The sequence below is a fragment of the Sphaeramia orbicularis genome, chromosome 17 (assembly GCF_902148855.1).
Source record: "Sphaeramia orbicularis chromosome 17, fSphaOr1.1, whole genome shotgun sequence".
Taxonomy (NCBI): domain Eukaryota; kingdom Metazoa; phylum Chordata; class Actinopteri; order Kurtiformes; family Apogonidae; genus Sphaeramia; species Sphaeramia orbicularis.
The window spans coordinates 11,973,621-11,994,215 of record NC_043973.1 but is presented as its reverse complement, the minus strand read 5'-3'; the positions used below and the strand labels follow the sequence as shown (position 1 = coordinate 11,994,215).

The window sequence follows — 20,595 nt, the reverse complement described above, 5'->3', positions numbered from 1 at the left end:
TGCAATACCGACCATCTTTTCACAATAACAGTTGAAATTGCAATTATTTTTCTTACAAAGTTTCAGGTTAGTTCAGGTTATTTGCATTTTCATAATATGATTTGACTTTTTTCACTCTAAAACATAAAGAAAAGTTTGGAGTTGTCATTATTTATAGGTTATGATGCTGTTATTTTACAGATCCTGTCCATTTAAGATCATACTGAGCTGAATGTGGCTCCTGAACTAAAATGAGTTCGACACCCCTGCTCTACAGATATAAACTACTCACTCTGAGGTCACAAAAACACACTGGTTCTTATTTTCAGGCGATTATACACTAATGAAAATCCCATTAACAATTAAAGGTGTTCAGTCATTTTAGTTGAGGTTCCACAAAGAGACCAATTCAATCTTATGTGCACTGAATCAGTAAAATACTGTCATAATCTATCAGTAGTGACAACTCCACATTTTTCTGTTTATTGTACTTTAAAAAAAGTTAAATTGCATGAAAATGTTTGCAATACCGACCATCTTTTCACAATAACGGTTGAAATTGCAATTAATTTTCTTACAAAGTTTCAGGTTAGTTCAGTTTATTTGCATTTTCATAATATGATCTGACTTTTTTCACTCTAAAACATAAAGAAAAGTTTGGAGTTGTCATTAGTTATAGATTATGATGCTATTATTTTACAGATCTGGTCCATTTGAGATGATATTGAGCTGAATGTGGCTCCTGCCCCTGCTCTACAGATGTAAACTACTCACTCTGAGGTCACAAAAACACACTGGTTCTTATTTTCAGGTGTTTATACACTAATGAAAATCCCATTTCTGCAATTAGATCCTTTCAAACCATACCCACTGGACCTCAGTGCTGATAATATGCGATGAAAACACACATGTATTTGTTAGAAAGAACCGTCCAACAAGCAAAGCAGTGAAACATTCTAAATATAATGTCCTCCTAAGCCTGGGGTGTCAAACTCATTTTAGTTCAGGGACCACATTCAGCCCAATATGATCTCAAGTGGGCCGGACCAGTAAAATAATAACAGTGAAAAAAGTAAAATTAAATTATGATAATGTTAACATCTCCAAAAATCTGAATAACATGAACAACTGGAAACGTCTTAAGAAAAGCACGTGCAATTTTAACAATATTCTACCACAGATTATCAGTTTATCATTTACACATGTGCATTATAACTTACATTAAAGTTACAAATGCACAAAACATTTAATAACAGGCAGAATATTAGTAAAATTCCATTTACTTATCTTAAGACATTTCAGGTTTTTTACATTTTTTGTAAAATAAGAGTTTTTAATATCAACATTTTCATGTAATTTTACTTTTTTTTACACTAAAACAAAGATAAAATTTGCTGTTTTCATTATTTATAAGTTTAATATGATAGTATTTTACTGGTCTGACCCACTTGAGATCTAACTGGTCTGTATGTGGAATCTGAATTAAAATGATTTTGACATCCTCGCTTGTTAATATCTTCAGTGTAATTTTTGTATTTCACAAATCCATCCTACGGGCCAGACTGGCTCCTTTGGCGGGCCAGATTTGGCCCCCGAGCTGCATGTTTGACACCTGTGTCCTAAACTGACTCAAACACTGTTACAGTTGCCAACCTGTACTCCGATGTGCTTCTCCAAAATGGGGGCCATGTGGGCTGTGATTTATGTAATTCAGAGAACGCACTGACCCTGGATATTTACTTCATAAAGCCCAAAAACACAGGCTTAAAATTCAAACGATACCTTTAAGTGCATCACTAAAGTCCCCCCCCCCCGATGGGCTGACGCTGCTTCTGACTCATCTGATCCAGGTCGGGTCTGGCTTTAACGACACATTGGATTTTTCGAATGTCTAACATGCCGAACTCCATCTATATGTGCATTTTCTTGCTCGCTGAATGAGGTGAAGTGACAATTTCCTGTCCTATCACGAGTGGATTTCGGGATGGGGGAGGGAGGGGGCTGGAGGAAGAAGAGCGGTTGGAAGCAAGGGAGGAAAAAACACAACAATTAAAAAAAAAGAAAGAAAAAAACTAACTCCCTATCAGCTGGAGTTCTGTGGAGAAATGCTGAAGTGCAAAATAGCCCCCCAACCCCCACCCCAACGCAAACAAACTCAGTTTAACTGGAGATTCTGCAAATGAGTTACAAGCGACATAGAGATCACCAACCTAGTGCACGTTATATCTGCGTCTCAAACTATAGCATCCCTGATTCAAAGTGCACTCAGCAGTGAAGGGGAAGGGGAGAAAGGAAGGGGAGGGGGGGCAACTGAGGGCAGCATGTAGGGTGATGCAGCATGTCCAGATTTAGTAGTCCTCAGAGCGCCGTAGATTAAACTGCTCAAGCTCTGGGTCAGAAATCAGCATAAGAACATGAGGAAGATGCAGTGAAGGGGTGAGGGGAGGGCACGGGGTTTTCTTCTCTCCCCCCCTCACAAAGTTCAAATCTCAAGTGGAAGTCACATTTAAGGGGATGATTTGAGGGTACAATTCGACGGGCTTCCTCCCCCCGTCGAACCCCTCTGTTGTCATCACCACGGGAACGAAAAGGTCAAAGTTGAAGAGGCATACGAGAGGAGGAGGAGGAAGGGGGATGTGTGCTGGTGTTGTAGCTTACTAAGGGGAGTGGGGGGGTCTAATGCGGAGGTGCCTGTTGCCATACACGCACAGTACGTTGATCTGGGGCTGGGCAGAGCTTAGAGAAGGTAACGTACGGACAACAAGCAGGGGCCTCCCAGAAGAAGTGGTTTATAGGGATGTAAGCGCTCCAAAACCTCTTCGTACAATTGTCAGAAAACATGGAAGTGTGTATGCAGTCTTAAGTCACTCATAACCGCTGGGGAAATCAGGCGTTAAGCATCTCTGTCACTCTGCTTCAACAGTAAGTGTAAGTAAATATATATGTTTATCTGTGTCAATTTGTATATGTGTAGGAAAAAAAAACTAGTCTGTGGCTCGTCAGTGTTTGAATGTGCCAGTGTGTCGATAGTGCTTGCCTAGGTGGATCAATTCAAGGGCAATAAAGTGTGTATTTATGTATGTGTGTATGTATGTGTGTGTGTGTGTGTGTGTGTGTGTGTGTGTATGTGTGTGGCTCAGGAGGACATGCACTGGACGTGGTCTGGACCTCCTTCCTCTTCATCAGAAGAATCTGGAGAGCTCCAGGACTCATCTGTGTCTGGGTCTGCTCCCTCACGACGGGTCTGGATTGAACAAAGGGAGAAGTCACAGTTAATACAGAGGTGCAGTAGTGTTTAGATTAACCCTTTAACCCAGTGTTTAGGGATGGGAATCGTTAAGAATTTAACGATTCCGATTCCATCATCGATATTGCTTATCGATCCGATTCCTTATCGATTCTCTTATTGATTCTCATTGGGTGAGGGAATAAAAGAGTACAAATGGGTGTGTTTGCATTAACTGTCTTTTATATTTCCATCACTGCACAGAAAATATAGCATATACAGTATGTACAAATAATAATAACAGATGATGCTGGGCCTGGTTCAGGGGCGGGGTATAGTGAAAGTGAAATTAGAGACGCTTTACTAATTCCTCTATTACCGCATTTCTACTACTTGGAACCAGTTCTACTCGGCTCGGCTTGTCTCCCGTAGTTGTGCACCTCATTTCCTTTCCCTTCTTACCTTTGGAAACTTGTGTTTGAGGAGTTACGACGTTTGTTGCCCACACCGGAACCGGCCCAGCATTTACTCTGCCGCTATATTCACGAGTGCTGCTAAGTAACGCATCAAATACGTGACATTCCTGTAAATGATTCACATGCTGTGGACAAATGTTTGAGAATATTGGAGGGATTCCACCCTTTTGAAGACATGGAAGCTTTGACAGTGTTCCAAGTAAGTGGACCTGGTGTCGTCTTTTTAGACAGTTTCTGCCTCAACGCCATGTTGTCTACGTTCTGACCAAAACAATGCAGCGTACATGTGACGTCATCGTGCATGCACAATGAAGGCAGAATCGATAAGCAGAATCATTAAGCAGGCAGGCAAACGATTCCAAGGAATCGAGCTACTGGGAACCGGTTCTCAAAAAGAACCGGTTCTTGATTCCCATCCCTACCAGTGTTTTTCAACCCCAGGATCGGGACCCCACGTGGGGTCGTCTGGAATTTAAATGGGATCGCCTGAAATTACTAGTAATTGATAAAAATGAAAAAAACTTACTAATAAAAATTAGGGGTGTAAGAAAATATCAGCTCTGCAATATATCGCGATATTTCATTTCACCGTACTGTATTGATATTAAAATGTACTGTATCGATATTTTTAGGTATTTATTCAAATGCAGATATGGCGGAGGTTTATTTTTGTTTTTTGATTTTCTTTTTTGTTTATATTTTATTTCTTATTATTTAACATTCTTTTATTAAATAATACTAGTTCCTTTGTTGGAATCACACAAAAATAATGTTATGATGTTAGTTCTGAACTAATAGAATATGAACATTTGAACAGGATCTTAAACTGTAATGTCTGTAAAACATAATTTAAGTTTTAATGCAGGAAAATTTTGTGATATAGCATTAGACCCTGTTGTAATCAAATAAAAATGTGTTTACTATTTGTGCATATTTCTGGTGTAATTCAATTCTTTAAGAAAATAATAATTCAAAAAAAAAAAATTGCCTTTTTAACAGTATCATGATATATTAAGGTATATCGTATCATGATCCTAGTATTGTGATTTGTATCATATTGCCAGATTCTTGCCGATACACACCCCTAATAAAAATATATGGTGAGTTGAGAGAGACAATCCCAGTCCATAAAAGACATGACAAACTGTGAAGCTGAAACTGAAGCACTGTGGTTCTGTTTATCTGTCAAATATTCGCTGTGGTCGGTTTCAGATGCTGCAGCTCTTTCATAATTCATAGTTTAGTTCTTGTTTGTTCAGTATTAATTGTCAGCCTTGTAAATACAAGCTGGACTGACTGTACATATCCTGACCAAGGAAAAGACAATCCTCACTTTATGCAGAAATGTACACCTGGCTTTTCTGCCTCCGTCCATAATAATAAACATTATATAGCCTAAAAGGAAATCTAAAATTAATGTTTATTTGCAACATTGTATAGCAAATTATTATCCGATCAAAAAAAATTAATTTTATCAAAAAAAAAAGTCTCCATTTTGAATGTCTGGGGTCACCAGAACTTTGTGATGTTAAAATGAGGTCACAAGCCAAAAAAGGTTGGGAACCACTGCTTTAACCCCTGATGTGTCTGTGGTGATTGTTCTGAATGTACGATTTATTTGAAATATTCATAAAAATTCAACCATTTGCTCAATAGAAAAATTTCAAAACGTGCTGATAGAATAGACCTTGCACTTTCCACAGACATCTGAGCATGCTCAGTGCAACCCCCGCTGCCTGTGTAATGGAGGAGGGTAAAAACACAGAGCAGTGAGTGAGACTGACTCACTATAAAAACAGTTTGGCCTTGTTTTTTTTTTTTTGTTTTTTTTTAAAACACACACCGTTTTCCTTGTCATTTGTTTTTACTGTTGTTTGCAATGTTATGATTTTCCTTTATTTATTTATTTATTTTTTTAACCGTGCTTTTACCAAGTTTTGACCATGTAACTGCTTTTTAGAGTACAATCAGGTGTCAAAAAGCAGCTGGACTGATTTAGAAAAAAACAGCCCCAAAACAAAAACTACTGAATTAAAATGCAAATACTTGTTGTTCAGTGTGTTCCAGTTCACAGTTCATGTACATCATCTTAAATCCCTTACTGATGTACATTCTGAGTGCTTTATTTAATAAAAACCTGTCAAACTTCAATTCCTCTCTTTGTCTTCATCTGTTATTCCACCCTGTGTTTACCCTAAAACACACAGTAAAACAAAACCACTGAAGAAAAGAAACAAAAGCACAAACTCCCAGCAGCTTTTATGACACTGAAACAGACGCAAATTCACAGCAGCACTCATTAAATAATGTCTCAGGGGTTAACAGGTTAATTGAATCGAAGATCAGTTTTAGACTAGAGTAATCAAAAGAGGGTTAATCCTGAGTAAAACCAAATGTTAAATGAAGCAGATTGTTCAAAATAAATGAGTGTAGCCTCCCATGGGTTTGTGGATTCAGTCTTACTAGGAAAACACAACATTAGACTGCAAGCATCATCAGTATATGAAATTAATCAACACAGTGAAACAAACAGGCTCTTATTACAGACTCATACAGTGTAGCCAACACACAAACCACGGTGAGGAAAACAAACACCACGGGGCCTGTGACCAAATGGACAGAAAGTGTCTTTTAGTGCAGTTATGGTTTTATGTGCAATTATTTTAACATTTCTCTATTTATTACTTGTTATATTTATATTATGGTTTTAATCTATTGCCCTTTTATGCTTTATTGTCTTATTTATTGTTCTGTAAGCAAAAACATATTTTTGGCTGCTAAGGTGTTTTTATATTTCTTGCGTCTATGCAAAAAGTCGAAAAGTTGATGAAACGTAAATTCATTCTGCTCTGTATTCATGTTGGTATTGTGTTTGAATGACAATAAAGTGAATCTTGAAAGTGACAAGATGGGACAAGAACTGCAAAGAAACAACTTTTATGTGATGTTATTCTTTTTGCTCAGTTGCTGTTTGTGGATCCACGGTTCAGACTAAACTGTGACAGTTCTGACCTCGTTTGTTGGATTCCAAACACATCTTTAGTGCGGCTAATGACAACACAAACCGTGCAGAAAACAGAGGTGATTTGTGCTTTTACTGTGGCTGTTTTCTGTCTAAAAACAGGGTTGAGCTAACAGAGCTATAACATAAACTACCAGCTGACGAAGCACGTGAAGATTATAAGACAGTGTTACTTTGACCAGCTGTGCTTTTGTACAAGAAAACTTGAAGACACCATAATACAGATATATGAAATAATGCGCTGTACTCTTTATTCAGTTAGTGATACAGTCTGGGGATACACAGCATTGACTTATGGTGTTCTGGTCCCAGACTTCCCCCTGCTGTTGAAAGTCTGGAATATCAAACTACATATGACCCATTTCATGAGAGTCAAGTCTGGCTCACAGGACGTAGTCTGCAGGAGTAACCCTGCCACTGGCCAAATATTTCAGACAACACTCTCCTCCCTTGTTCTCTCTGTGTGTTACCAAACTCTTCACTGCTTCAAAGGCCAACCTCAGGGGTAACAACTACAAAGTTAAGGCAGAGACGTGTCTTATCATGTACGCTTCTCATCATCACTCGTTTCTTCCTGTTCACTTATCCCTATGACTCTATTGTGTCAGGACACTACGCTGTCACTGACTCCTGCACTTCGCAACCTTCCAAGACCAGCGTAGTTCATTTAACCCTTTAAGCCCTGACATGTCTGTGGTGAGCGTTCTGAATATATGAGTTATTCTAAATATTCATAAAAATTCAACTGTTTGCTCAATAGGAAAAATTTCATAACGTGCTGACAGAATACACATTGCACTTTCCATAGACATCTGAGCATGCTCAGTGCACCTCCTCGCCACCTGTGAAATGAGGGGGCAAGACACAGAGCAGTGAGTGAGGCTGATTCGCTATAAAAATAGACAGTTTAGGCTTGGCTTCTTTCTTTCTTTCTTTTTCTTTTTTTTTTTTTTTACACCATTTTCCTCAGGTTTTTTGTTTTTACTGTTATTTGCAGCGTTGTCATGATTTTCCTTTATTATTTTTACTGTGTTTTTACTGAGTTTTGACTGTAACTGCTTTTTGGAGTTCAATCAGCTGCCAAAAAGCAGCTGGACTGATAAAAAAAAAAGAGCTTCAAAACAAAATCTACTGGACCAAAATTCAAACACTTGTTGTTCAGTGTGTTCCAGTTCACAGTTCAACATCCTAAATCTCTTACTGATGTACATTCTGAGTGCCTTATTTAGTGAAAACCTGTCAAACTTCAATTCCTCTTTGTCTTTTTCCATTATTCCACTCTGTTTTGACCCTAAAACACACAGTAAAACAAAACCACTGAAGAAAAGAAACACAAGCACAAACTCACAGCAGCTTTTACGACACTGAAACAGACACAAACTCCAAGCAGTCCGTTATTGTCTCAGGGGTTAAAGGGTTAAAGAAATACAAACGAGCCAAACAACCTACGGGGGTTTCCCGTTCTGTTCCGATGACCTGTGTCATACAGTAAGTGCGGAGATGCGTCTGGCCAAGTCAGACTACATTTCCCGAACAACTTGCCAACTACAGCCCCTGAAACATCATAAATGTTTGTGTTGTTAAAGAGCTCACCCTCTGTGGCCGTCTGTTCCTCATGTGTCTCATCAGGAACCACAGCAGCTGGGTGTCATACTGGTCGCCGTGGCGCACACTGTCCTCGTCGCGCTCCCGCTTGTTTTTCTTCATCACCTAGGCAAACACAAAATCATGTTACTTGCAAACACTTCAACTGTGGAGAACAAGAGTATGACTCCTTAGAAAATACCTTCAAAAAACACAAACCTGTTTAATTGACTATAAATAAACTTCACACAAATAAACACCTCAAATACAAGAAACACAGCTCAACAATCCTATTAAAAGAGCAGAGCAGAGCAGAGCAGAGCAGAGTACCTCTTTGAGGCCCTTAAGCCCTGTTGGGGTTTCAGCAGTGGGTGCCCACAGTTTGATGTCATGGTCCAAGCCACTGGTGGCCATGCCTGGAAGATGAGGATGTGGCTCCAAACAGTTCACCTGTAGTTAAGGAGGGAGATGAGATGGACTGAGATGACTACTGAGAAGCTAAAGTGAGATTTTGTAAAAAAAAAAAAAAAAGTTATTTTGTAAACTGACAAAAACACAGCTTTTCTGTGATATTAATGTATAAAAAAACAATATTAGTCAAGTACAAAATAAATACTGGGATGTGAAGGATAATATTACCAAAACTGTCCAAAGGTTTCTGCAGGTTTCAACAATATTTTTAAGACATATTAAGAAGAGTATGAAGGAAAATCACAGCTTTGCAGCTGTTTGCTGGTGGCCTTTTACGGCGGTTTTGTCTTTCTAATTTAAAGTCCTCACACCTGAAGTTCCTAATCTGAGTATTTTATTCCAGATACTAGAGCAGACTTCACACTTCCACTAACCAACAAATCTTCTTTAAATCTTGTTCTCCAACCAGGTCTGGTTGAAATTGAGTTCAGTGCATTTTTTTTTCACTTGATATTTACTGAAGCAGCTATATTTAAAGTTGTAGCACTTGATTATTCAGTGTCAGGCATAGATTCCGTATTCCATTCCCTTTCAGCAAACAGTATTTCAAGTGGTCTGAGAGGCTTCTGCATCTACTCTTTGTGTTTTCAGGCTGTAGAAACTCTTCTCTGTAACGCTGTGATTTTGTGGAATAACAGATGTTTTCAGACACGTAGGAGGATTAAATACATGACTGACAGCTGTAATTACTGTTCACTGATTATCTGATCTATCAGATGTGACTTCACTGCTCTCCTCCCTGTCTCAATGCACAAGCTTAGAGAAGTGGCTTCACTATTCAATAATGGTATCGAACAACATCAGGTTCATCTGTATTTATATATTTAGTGGTTTGACTCAAACCAAGAGCTTCGAGCTGCAAAGTCAAGTGTGTGTTTTCAAATTCTGGTGAAATTTCCATTACTTCAGCTCCTGCAGCTTTAAATTATATCTATTTATTATTATTAATATATATTTAAATTATAGGACTAAAATAAACATTTAATAATCATACAGAAGATTAGATAGATTTTGTTGCTGCATACTGTGAAACACTGTACATACTAAGAAGTTTTTTTGTTGTTTTGTTTTGTTTGCACATTTTATGGTACTTTTTATTCTACCCTATTTACCTTATATATATATTTTATTTTCATAATTCAATCAATGTTTACAACATGCGACTCTATGCACAGCCAGAGTACTTCCTGAACTTCAGGTGGGTTCTTTATTTCCTGTCTTTGATTATTGGACACACTGATTAGTCCAGGTGTGCCTAATTAATCAGTAGTCACAACAAGAAGTAGCAGGCACACCTGGATTAATCAGTGTGTCCAATAATCAAAGACAGGAAATAAAGGACCCACCTTAAGTTCAGGAAATAGTGGGGCTGTGCATAGAGCCCATTCAGATGAGTGGTTTCCAGACTTTTGCCAACTCAAAGAAACCCTGCAAGTCATTGCCTGTTCTGTGTGACTCACCACTCCTCCTCTGTCTCCCTCCATAAACTGGACGATGCGAGCCGAGTGTTTGTCCCACAGGTAGATGTGTCCACAGTCACTGCCGCTGACCACAAACTCACTGCACGGCCCATAAAAGTTCACCCCTTTCACTGTGAACAACAAGAAGAAAACTTTACTTCTGAAAGCAGTAAATTCTTAGGAGTTGTGAATTTGTGTTTTGGCTGATTCAACATAGTAGAACTGCACGATTAATTGATTTTAAATCAAAATCAGATTATTTAATTTGGACAATGTTTAAAAAAGGGTAATCATCAAATCAAATTTCATCTCTCATGTCGGCGGGCTACTGTAGGTTACTCCTCCTGACTGTGAAAGCGGTCTCCACAGTCTTTGGTCTCCTCACACCAGTACAAAAATGGTGTTTGCTAAGGAGAGTGAGAAGTTTGTGGCTAAAAATAGCAAGAGCAAGTTGGTTGTGTGGAATTGGTACAGCTTCAAAGTTTCTGATGAAGACCAAACCATTCCTCCCTGCAAACTCAGCCTGAAGGTGGTATCAGTCAAACACTGCAGCACGACCAACTTATTTCGGCTCCTCAAATGTCACATGCCAGAGTGGGAGCAGTGCGTCGCATTGCAGGATGCACACGAAAACAACATGGTGGCTTTTTTCTCAGCAGGCACTACATCAATTGTTTTGAAACCAAACATATATTGATGTCATAATCATACCTAACACTATTATCCATACCTTTTCAGAAATTTTTGCCCACATGAGTAATCAGGAAATCAAACGTCAAAGAGTGTGTGATTTGCTGAATGCACTCGTCACACCAAAGGAGATTTCAAAAATAGTTGGAGTGTCCATAAAGACTGTTTATAATGTAAAGAAGAGAATGACTATGAGCAAAACTATTACCAGAAAGTCTGGAAGATACTATTAAAGAAGAATGGGAGAAGTTGTCACCCGAATATTTGAGGAACACTTGCGCAAGTTTCAGGAAGTGTGTGAAGGCAGTTATTGAGAAAGAAGGAGGACACATAGAATAAAAACATTTTCTATTATATAAATTTTCTTGTGGCAAATAAATTCTCATGACTTTCAATAAACTAATTGGTCATACACTGTCTTTCAATCCCTGCCTCAAAATATTGTAAATTTTGCTTCCCCACCCTGTATTTCAAGAGCTCACATCTAGTACTAGTGTGAGTACTAAATCACTGCTCCATCAGTCAGTCATGGTCAGTGACATGTTGCCTCCTTCATGGGCTGTTCCAGCACTGGTACTGAAGATATATCATTGTATTTTCCGATTACCTGGGCTGTGATGGACTGGTCACTGACCCCGTGCATAGACACCAGTCTAAGATGACACATTATCGGACAGGGCTGGGTCGTATCTCTAGGACAATGGTGGAGTGCAAAGTTTACGGCTCCTCAAACAACAAGCACCAACATGTGCTTTCCACTCAATCTGGCTCACTGACTGCTGCTTGTTTACTTGCATTTGATCACCAGGAATCAACAACAGGTACGTCAATTACAACCAGCAATGGCTGCTCACCATAGGTTCTGCCCCTGCCAATAATTCATATAATAAAAAGTAGAGCCCAACCAATTAATCGGCCGGCCAATTAATCGGGCTGATTATAGTGTATCACCGATTAATCAACATTGGCCAATATGTAGCCAATGTATTAACTTTTTGCTGCGTGGAGAGTCTGTCGCTCGCTGCTCCTGTGTGTGTGTGCTGCTCAGAGAGTTAGAAGAACAGTAAAGCGAGTTACTTTCACTCCTGCTCAGACAATGACGTTATCACCCCCCTACACACACTTACATAATCACGGAGCTACACCCCCCCCCTCCCCCGGGTCGGGCGCTCTGACACGGATGGACTGCAACCCCCCCCACACACACACACACTCAGCCACCCCCCCTATAGTTTGCATTTGAAAGTTGTATAAATTATCTTTGTGAGATAAACAAAAATTTATGCAACTGTTAATCCATCTGTCCACAATTATCTAATATAAGATTATTATATCCTGTGTAGATCAGTGTTCTTATTTCATATATCGGCCAATATATCGGTTATTGGCCAATATCAGATATCAGTCAATATACTGGATATCGGCTTTTTTTTAGCCCCCAATATTGGTATCGGCATCAGCCCCAAAAATCCCATATCGGTCGGGCTCTAATAAAAAGGTCCAGTGTGGTGCATTTATGATGACTTCTTTTACTGAATTTCCACCTCTGTTGTTTTTAAGTAAATACACAAAACACAATGTCATAAGCATGACCAGTACAGGTACACTTTAAGCATAGTTTAGGCCCATCTGCAACAACCCAGCGACCCACCAACCAACCCCCACCCCAACCCCAAGCTGATGAGTGGACAGTGATGCATCCCAAACCCATACACTATTAGGTTAACTGGTCAATGGAAATCACCCAAAGGTGTGAATGTGTATATGTCAGCCCTGTTTAATTCAAAACCTGTAGCGTTATTGCGGTGTCCCTTGTATCTCCTGCGATAGTCGGCCCCATCGCTGTGGTTTGAGTCAAACAGGTAGATGTCTTCATCATTGTAACTGGCCAAGAGCTCTGCAGTCAAAAAAATATTTTTTTTTAGTCTCTTTTAATTCCATAGCAACAAAAAATGACAATAGATAGATTCTTGAGACTGATTAGTTTAACTTGTATATTTGCATACATATGTTTACAGTGTGCAATTTTTATTTATTTTTTTTACCTGTGCCATCGTGACTGTATACAAGGCAGGTTATGTTGGTTTTGGACTCACTGGATACCAGATGCGAAGGACAAAACTTTTTCAGCACACCGTTATTGTCATTCTCATTTATCTTCCTCTGGTCATAAATCCTGAAGAATTGACAAGTAAAAAGAAAAAAAAAGAGTAACATAAGAGTATTACCTAGAGCCCAGTGTCTCCTAACAGAGTGTTTTCCTGTCATGTACACACTTAAAATTATTCATACCTGACATACTGGTCTCTCCCACCCACAGCAAAGTGGTGTGTCTTTGCCGGGTTCACAAAGATGGTGTACAGTCCGACTTTTTTATCGCCCTCCTTTACAACCACCAGTTTACTGCCGCACAGATGGAAGGACACACAAAAGGCAAAACACTTATCAGCTACGGTGTGGGCAAAGGCTAAAAAATCACAATGAGGAACAATTTTCATTTCAATTCTAATTCTATATTTACATAAATTCGATATTTCTTATTTTTCCCTCTATATTTAATTTTTGACTTGTTTGTGGTTTTTCTACCTGTGTTTTTCTCTGCACTTACCTGTTGTATGTTGCTGCTGTTAACTGTGAAATTTCCCCAAAGTGAGATAAATAAAGTCTTATCTTACCATATCTTATCAATGAGACACGTTAATACTATACTGACTGACCCATACATAAGAGAATATTTGCTTAACAACACTACAAACTTGAAAAAAAAAAAAAAATCACTGCATCACCATCTGTGACAGTCAGAGTAAAAAAATCTTCCCTTTTCTTACTTCTCACTGCATTGTGTTGTACAGTTGATTTGTAGCCACTTATTGTCCCATAGAGCTACTTCAGAAATTCTACAGAAATTCTCTTCCTGAGGTGGAAAACCCAAGCGAGTATTACTCACTTGGCAGGACGATCTAGACGTAGATCAATACCAAACACCACGGCGTCCTCTCCAGCTGACAGGAAAGAGCAGGGGGAATCTGGCTCCAGGGCCAACTGAAAGTACGATACACAAAAAACCATAAATGAGACCTGTGGATGAAGACTAACATCTGCCAAGTGTCACACAGGTGTCAAGACTTTAATTCATTCATACTTGATGTGTTTTGGTTTGGACCATTTGGGATGTGGTAAAAAATCATGAACATTATAGTTTTTTTAAGTTGCTGTCATGACGTTAAGCTTTTCCCTCTGACACACAGACTCATTTTAAACAGGTGTAATTTACAGAGAGCAGTGAATCATGGGCTATTTACTTATTACTTATATTACCTGAATATACCCATTGCATGGTTTATGCATTTCTTCCATATATATTATAGAGTTGGCTTTTTGTATATTTAATATTTATTGTAGTTTTGTATATTGTCAATATTTTTTTGGTGCTGTTTGTGTGTTATCTTTATACAGTCTTTTTTTGCCCTTCAAGCGTTTGCTACTAAAGGGAAACAGAGCTGCTAAAGTGATTTTCATTGTTCCTGTCACAGTGACAGTAAAATCCTACTATATTGTATTCTATTGTATTCTATTCGCAGCATTAATGTTGCTGGGCTTAGGGCGTCTATCTAAGTCCATTTACAGTGATTATTTAGAGTCTGCCATCACTTTTTAATGCTCGGGAGTTTGTATATTACTGCTTTTTTACTACAGAAATGACCACACAGACTACAGATCATGAACTTACAAAGACTGAGGGAAACCAATGAACCGTCACAGACAAATATTCTTTGAGGAATCCATTATTTTGTTACAGAAGCCTTAAATGCAGATCATAGATGTTACTCTGTTTCCTTGTGAGTTAATGAAGTTCAAAGCATTAGACTCATTATTATTCATCATTTGCCTATTTTCTTTTAGTATTGTAAAACATTTCTGTTGTAGTGCTACATTTACACCAGAGGAACTGCCAGTTTTTGTTTAAACTTATATATTTTTAACATCTGTGTTATATTCTTATTCTGTAGCACCTATTGACTGTGTAATCACAGTCGCTTGTTTATCAGATGGATTATGCAAAAACTACAGGAGAGATTGTCATGACTTGTGGTAGAGCAGTGGGGTAGAGGTCAAGGACAAATGCCTTAAATCTTAACTATAATTTTAACTAACTATATCTAAAAGAGGCAGAAATGGGCAGCATTTCTCCATTTCTTTTATAAGACTGCACAGATTAACATAGAACTTGAGTATCTTCCTAACTGAACTATATTACTGAAATCACTTTCTTTCAGTCATTGTAGGTCTGGAGGTTATTTCTGATAGGCCTTACATTCATTTGAAATGTACGTTAACCAGTATCACCAGTCCTGCGTACTGTGCCAGTACTAACCTTGTGTGCTGCCCCTTTGTGCTGTGCTACTCTTTTGGTGTTCTTGCAGCGTTGGGTGGCAGAAAGTTCAGCCACTCTGATCTGGCCATCTCGAGCACACATGGCCAAGGTGGAGTCTCCACTGTGAGGCAGAAACTTCGCCTACGCACATCAGATGAAGACGCTTTAGTTCTCTACCCACAGTACACTTTAATTTATGCTACTACAGACGTGTCTTTCAGCCTTCTCCTACCTGAAACACATTGCTCTTGTGACCGCTGTCAAACTCCAGTTCAGCACGCCGAATGGCCCAGTCCCAGATCACCACCCGCAGGTCATCGCTGCCCGAGGCCAGGCGCGTCCCCGAGGGGTTGAAGTGCAATGTGTTGACGCAGCCTGTGTGTCTTTCGAGACGACCCTGGAGCTCCAGCCTCTGTACGAGGCCCCGGGCGCCGCACACACGCCTCACAAACTGATGGGAGTCCCTGCCGATCTCCCTCGACCGCAGAGAGGGCACTGCCCGCCATATAGGCCCACGCAGGTCACTGAGCTCCGCCCCCAGCCACGCCTCCATGGCCTCATCATCATCGTCGTCGTCATCTTTCTGTTCTTCTTCTTCGTCATCGTCGTCGTCATCTTCATCTGAGCTGGAGGAGTGGTTTGTGCCACCGCCGCCACCAGGCCTGTTCCTCTTTCTAGCTGCCCTCTTCCCGCCATCCTTTTCTTTCGCTCTCTCTCGTCTGCCTCCCTCACTCTCTCTTTCACCCTCCTCTGTCAGGGAGTACAGACCGCTGCCATCCATGCTGTCTGTATCCTCTTCCTCCTCTCCCTCTCTGTTATCCCCAGTTTCTCCTTCCACATCTGGCATCGGCTTGTCTCCAGAGCCCTCTCCTGTTTCTTTGGGAGCTACAGAGAGAAAGGGAAAATCACAGCCATTAAAATTAAGGCAAGATTCACAAGATGTATAACTGCTAGGACTATGACCATTTTAATTATTAGCTGCTGGCATATTATAAGCCTTGGTCAGCCACAGGAACACCTTCAGTGAGACTGATTCCACCCAAATGCACCAATGAACCACACAGGAAATCATTCCTGCCTGTGGCTGTCAGACTGTGTAACTCCACCCTATAACCTCATAATTATAATTAAACACAACTATATTTTTGCCCACTTATGTATATTTCTTAAATTATCATATTGACAATATATTGTCTAGTACAAATTGCTCCAATTTTGTGGTTTAATACAGTGTTTTAATATGTATATAAATATTTATTTATTTTTGTATTGATAATTTCTTTGCTGTTACTTTTTATTATACTTGAATGCAGTGACTATAACACCCAATAAATCCCCCCTGGGATTGACAAAGTATTCTGATTCTAGCAAATTTGTACATGTAGAGTACAACGCAGCTGGGACAGGCCCAGCACCCCACGACCCTCTTGAGGATAAAGTGTTTCAGAAGATGAATGAATGGATAAATAAATGAGTACACCTACTGAACAAGATGGCCCATTTATTGGCACTGAACAATGAAGCACATAAATGCAACTGTGTTTTTGTTTTCCTCTTAGATTAGGCGCATTTGAAACTTAAATACACACAGCCTACAATAATGCACACACAAAAAAAGGACTCATATTGACATTTGCTGATAATACTGATAATGTTTGCTCATTTATATTAAAAGAGCACCAGTCGTATCTCAAACATTCCTGTTTATCTCTGTTTATACATCTGTTAAATGGAGACAATTATCATGATTATCCTTAATACATGACTGCAGTTAGGTCATGTATTGCATTTGTGATAAGGCAATTATGTAATAATTGAGACAGGCCTAACAAAAGGAAATTGGCAATGTTTCATATTATACTGGGCTAGTGGTTAGGTTTACAGACACAAAATAATCCACATTTTGCCCTTAATCCAAAAAAGGCAATATTCGTAATAAGCTTTTTACATACCTACAGTTTTGTTTATATGCAGTCATGGACTTTCTCAAAGTTGTTCATTGTGTGGTTTTCTTCTGGGTGTCTATTGCTACCAGACAGGCTCTGTGTTTCTACTCCAGGTGATCATAAAACAGGGCTGTATGTCACAAACTGCAGTAAAAACCTCAACTGAGATGCATTTCTAAGGCACTGTATGCATACATGCCCAAAGAATGCACCAATGACTTCATAATACCACACATTTTAACTTACCCTAACGGCCTATCCTACTAGAATATATGTTAACTTTACCTGTTTCAAACATATTGTTATAAATAACTAAAATTTAAATAGTCGTGTGCATGTAATGTACCTTACTGAGCATTAATTTTAAAACAAACTGCATAAAAAGCTAAAACTATAATTCTACGATTAGAGTAAATATGTGTCTTAACCAGAGCTGTGTATTGAGTACTAGTGCATTATGGGACTGCCGTATGAGACCATTTCAGGAGGTTGTAGGTAGTTACCATCTTTAGAAGAAGCCTGGGTTTGTCCCTCTTTGCTTCCAGAAGCATTTACTTCTTTGTGTTGATCTTCTCCTGGTTCTTTCTCTTCAGAGCCACCTGAAATAATTCACACATGTTCTGTGAGTAACTATCAGAGCTAAGGAGGATAAGAGCTTTCAGAGTTATGGTCAGTGTAAACAGTCAGTTATTTTCCTGCTCTGATCCTTTACCGGTAGGAGCTGTGGATTTGCCTTCGGCTTCAGCCATCCCGTCCCCTCGTACTGCGTCGAACCGAGGGAGAACCTCTGAGGGTCACACACAAAGACAGCAGGCAGAGTTAAGGTTATTTACTGGCCACATACCGAAAATGACAAGTGATCCAACTGCGGAGACAACTTGTATGCACACGCAGTCTGTTGTCCTAGCTTAGCTGGAGTGCGTATCGACGCCGCACTGTGCCGAGGGATAAGTTACCTGTTAGCTCAGCGACAACCACACAAACAACCAGGATGGTTTTACAACATATGTGGCGACGCCAGAACTGAAAGAACGTTGAACTATCTGACTGGGTTGCTAACAGGCCTGGGTTGCTAATTCACAATTTCGTACTGTTATGTTTGAGAGTGCACTGTCCCGGCTACACAAAACAATGACTCCTCTGAAAGCTGACATTACAGCTGACATGAGCTAAGCCCGACTAGCATACTGACAGCAGCAAACAGCCAAAGAACTGCTGCCATTTGTGCTTAACCAGCAAACAGCTGTCAAAAGCGAGCAAGCAGCTAGCTCTGTAGTAGAGGCTAACTAGCACAGCTAGCGTTACCTCTGCTCGAAGGCCTGACGAGGCGTACTTCTTAGTTTAGTCCTAATCTTTATTGCAGATTTATTTTCTTCACCACTCTGCTTAGCAAACGAGCTAGGTGCCTCGACTAGGAAGTCTCTGACGGAAAACACACGACATGAGGAAAACCTGCATAAAGCTGTTTAAGAAAAAACGGAGTATGAAGCGAGCTAGCTGCGTTTCCACAAGGTTGGCTGCTCTGTTTATGTTTTGACGGTTCAGCTTCTTTTTTTGTGTGAATCCATTTCCGGTGTCGTGCTCGCTTTGTTTTTATTCTCCCGGAAGTTTGTACAGGAGAGAACGAAACAGCACCAGAGGGGACATAAGAAAAGATTATTTATAGTATGACAATAATAATAATAATAATAATAATAATAATAATAATAATAATAATAATAATAATTATTATTATTATTATGACTTCAGTCCAATACGATAATAATAATAATAATAATAATAATAATAATAATAATAATAATAATAATAACAATAACAATAACAATAATAATAATAATAATAATAATGATTATTATTATTATTATTATTATTATTATTATTATTATTATTACTATTATTATTATTATTAGTGTGACTTCAGTCCAATACGAACTCTAATTTACCTCTTTCTTATTCGTCACTAACTCAATATTGTTTTGTTTTTAGGAGCGCGAGCGGATGGCAGAGTGAGCGCGAGCATCGCGAGAGTCGGAGGGGAGAATCAACGAGATCTAACATGGCGGCGCCAAGTGTTTGAGTAAACAAAGTGAACGCGCGAACTTTAAAAGGATATACTAAAGGATTTACACTGTTCCCGTTTTAAACTTCATTCTCCGATCATTTGTCATCACCTATCCGGACCATAACATCTCTACAGTGGAGGACATAACAGACCTGGAAGCATTCATCGACCACTACTACAACTGGCAGATCAACATGGACCCAGACTCAGCCAAACCCAGCTCCAAAAGGCGCAAGACAGACTCTTCTACGGACACAGACGATTTACAAACTACTGAAATTGAGGTCAGTGTCCTTGCAAGCATAAACAAAAAACTGGACTTATTAGTGTCACTACACGAAGAGATTAAAGATATACGCAATAGCCTGGAGTTCGCCCACCACAGCATCGTTACTCTACAAAAATCAAACGAGGACTTACAAACAACAGTCAAAACACTCGACGAACAAATACACGCCATCTCCAAAGAAAACAAGACTCTGAAAGAAACTATGTTGGATTTACAGACCCGCTCCATGCGTGACAACCTCATCTTTTCTGGTATCTCCGAGCAAACCCCCGACAACCCCGAAAGCCTCATCAAAACCTTCATGACAACTCAACTCAAAATCCCCCCCGACACTGTTCAAAACATTACGTTCCACAGAGTACACCGCTTAGGTAAACCATCATCCAAAGGACCCCGACCCATCATCGCAAAATTCGAACACTTCAAACAAAAAGAACTGGTCAGAAGCAGAGGAAAGGAACTCAAAGGAACATCATTTGGACTCAACGAACAATATCCACATGAAATAAACGAACGTCGGAAAGCACTGTATCCCATCCTCAAAGAAAACAGACGAAACAACAAACGCGCATCGATCATAGTGGACAAACTTTATATCGACGGACAATTATTTCGCAACTCCAAAATCACGCCATGGCTCTTCTGAACAATTTGCAATAGACTCATACATATAACTGTAACAACCCTGCATTTCGAACTGTAAGACTCATCCCCGACATCGCTCCTAGGGAAAAAAAAAAGAGTAACCGCCTGCTTGCCCTATAGAGGACTTATACATCTACCTCACTGTTGTTTCTCTCTCTCTCTCTCTCTCTCTTCTATTTATTCTCTCTCTTCTTATGTGTGTTTGTGTTGCTTACATGTTATGTTGATGTCATTACTCACCGTTATGTCTAGTTATGTGTTTAGTCATCTCTGTTTAATGTACCGAAAATTTGTGGCAGTTATAGCAACCAGCCCCCCTCCCTTCCCCCTCCCTATTGACTTCTTCTCTACATCTTATTCAAGACAAGAT

The 20,595-nt window shown here is 39.4% G+C and overlaps 1 protein-coding gene across 2 annotated transcripts; it reads right to left on the bottom strand.

Annotated features, from left to right (window-relative positions):
- Positions 1 to 460: 460 nt before the first annotated feature.
- dcaf8 (DDB1 and CUL4 associated factor 8) lies at positions 461 to 18,803 on the bottom strand. 2 transcript variants are annotated; one of them, XM_030160044.1, is made up of 14 exons: positions 18,535 to 18,803; positions 17,942 to 18,016; positions 17,733 to 17,828; positions 15,516 to 16,168; positions 15,284 to 15,424; positions 13,856 to 13,950; positions 13,201 to 13,311; positions 12,954 to 13,084; positions 12,698 to 12,805; positions 10,219 to 10,349; positions 8,618 to 8,737; positions 8,297 to 8,413; positions 1,605 to 3,223; positions 461 to 958 (listed from the first exon to the last, which is right to left on the bottom strand). In XM_030160044.1, exons 2-13 carry the CDS (start codon positions 17,976 to 17,978, stop codon positions 3,116 to 3,118), a joined length of 1,848 nt encoding a protein of 615 aa, XP_030015904.1. In that variant the 5' UTR covers positions 17,979 to 18,016; positions 18,535 to 18,803; the 3' UTR covers positions 461 to 958; positions 1,605 to 3,115. The 2 variants fall into 2 exon arrangements, with proteins under 2 accessions (XP_030015904.1, XP_030015905.1); XM_030160045.1 differs by having other exon boundaries at positions 461 to 949.
- Between the last annotated feature and the right edge of the window lie 1,792 nt (positions 18,804 to 20,595).

What these genes read in the sequence shown, in the direction of transcription:
- dcaf8 (XM_030160044.1), bottom strand. Translation starts at nt 17,978, where the DNA reads ATGGCTGAAGCCGAAGGCAAATCCACAGCTCCTACCG. An exon ending in GGGAGAGACCAGTATGTCAG is followed by an intron (nt 13,085 to 13,200) that starts GTATGAATAATT and finishes TCAATTCTTCAG; the next exon opens with GATTTATGACCAGAGGAAGA. An exon ending in ATACAGTCACGATGGCACAG is followed by an intron (nt 12,806 to 12,953) that starts GTAAAAAAAATA and finishes TTTTGACTGCAG; the next exon opens with AGCTCTTGGCCAGTTACAAT.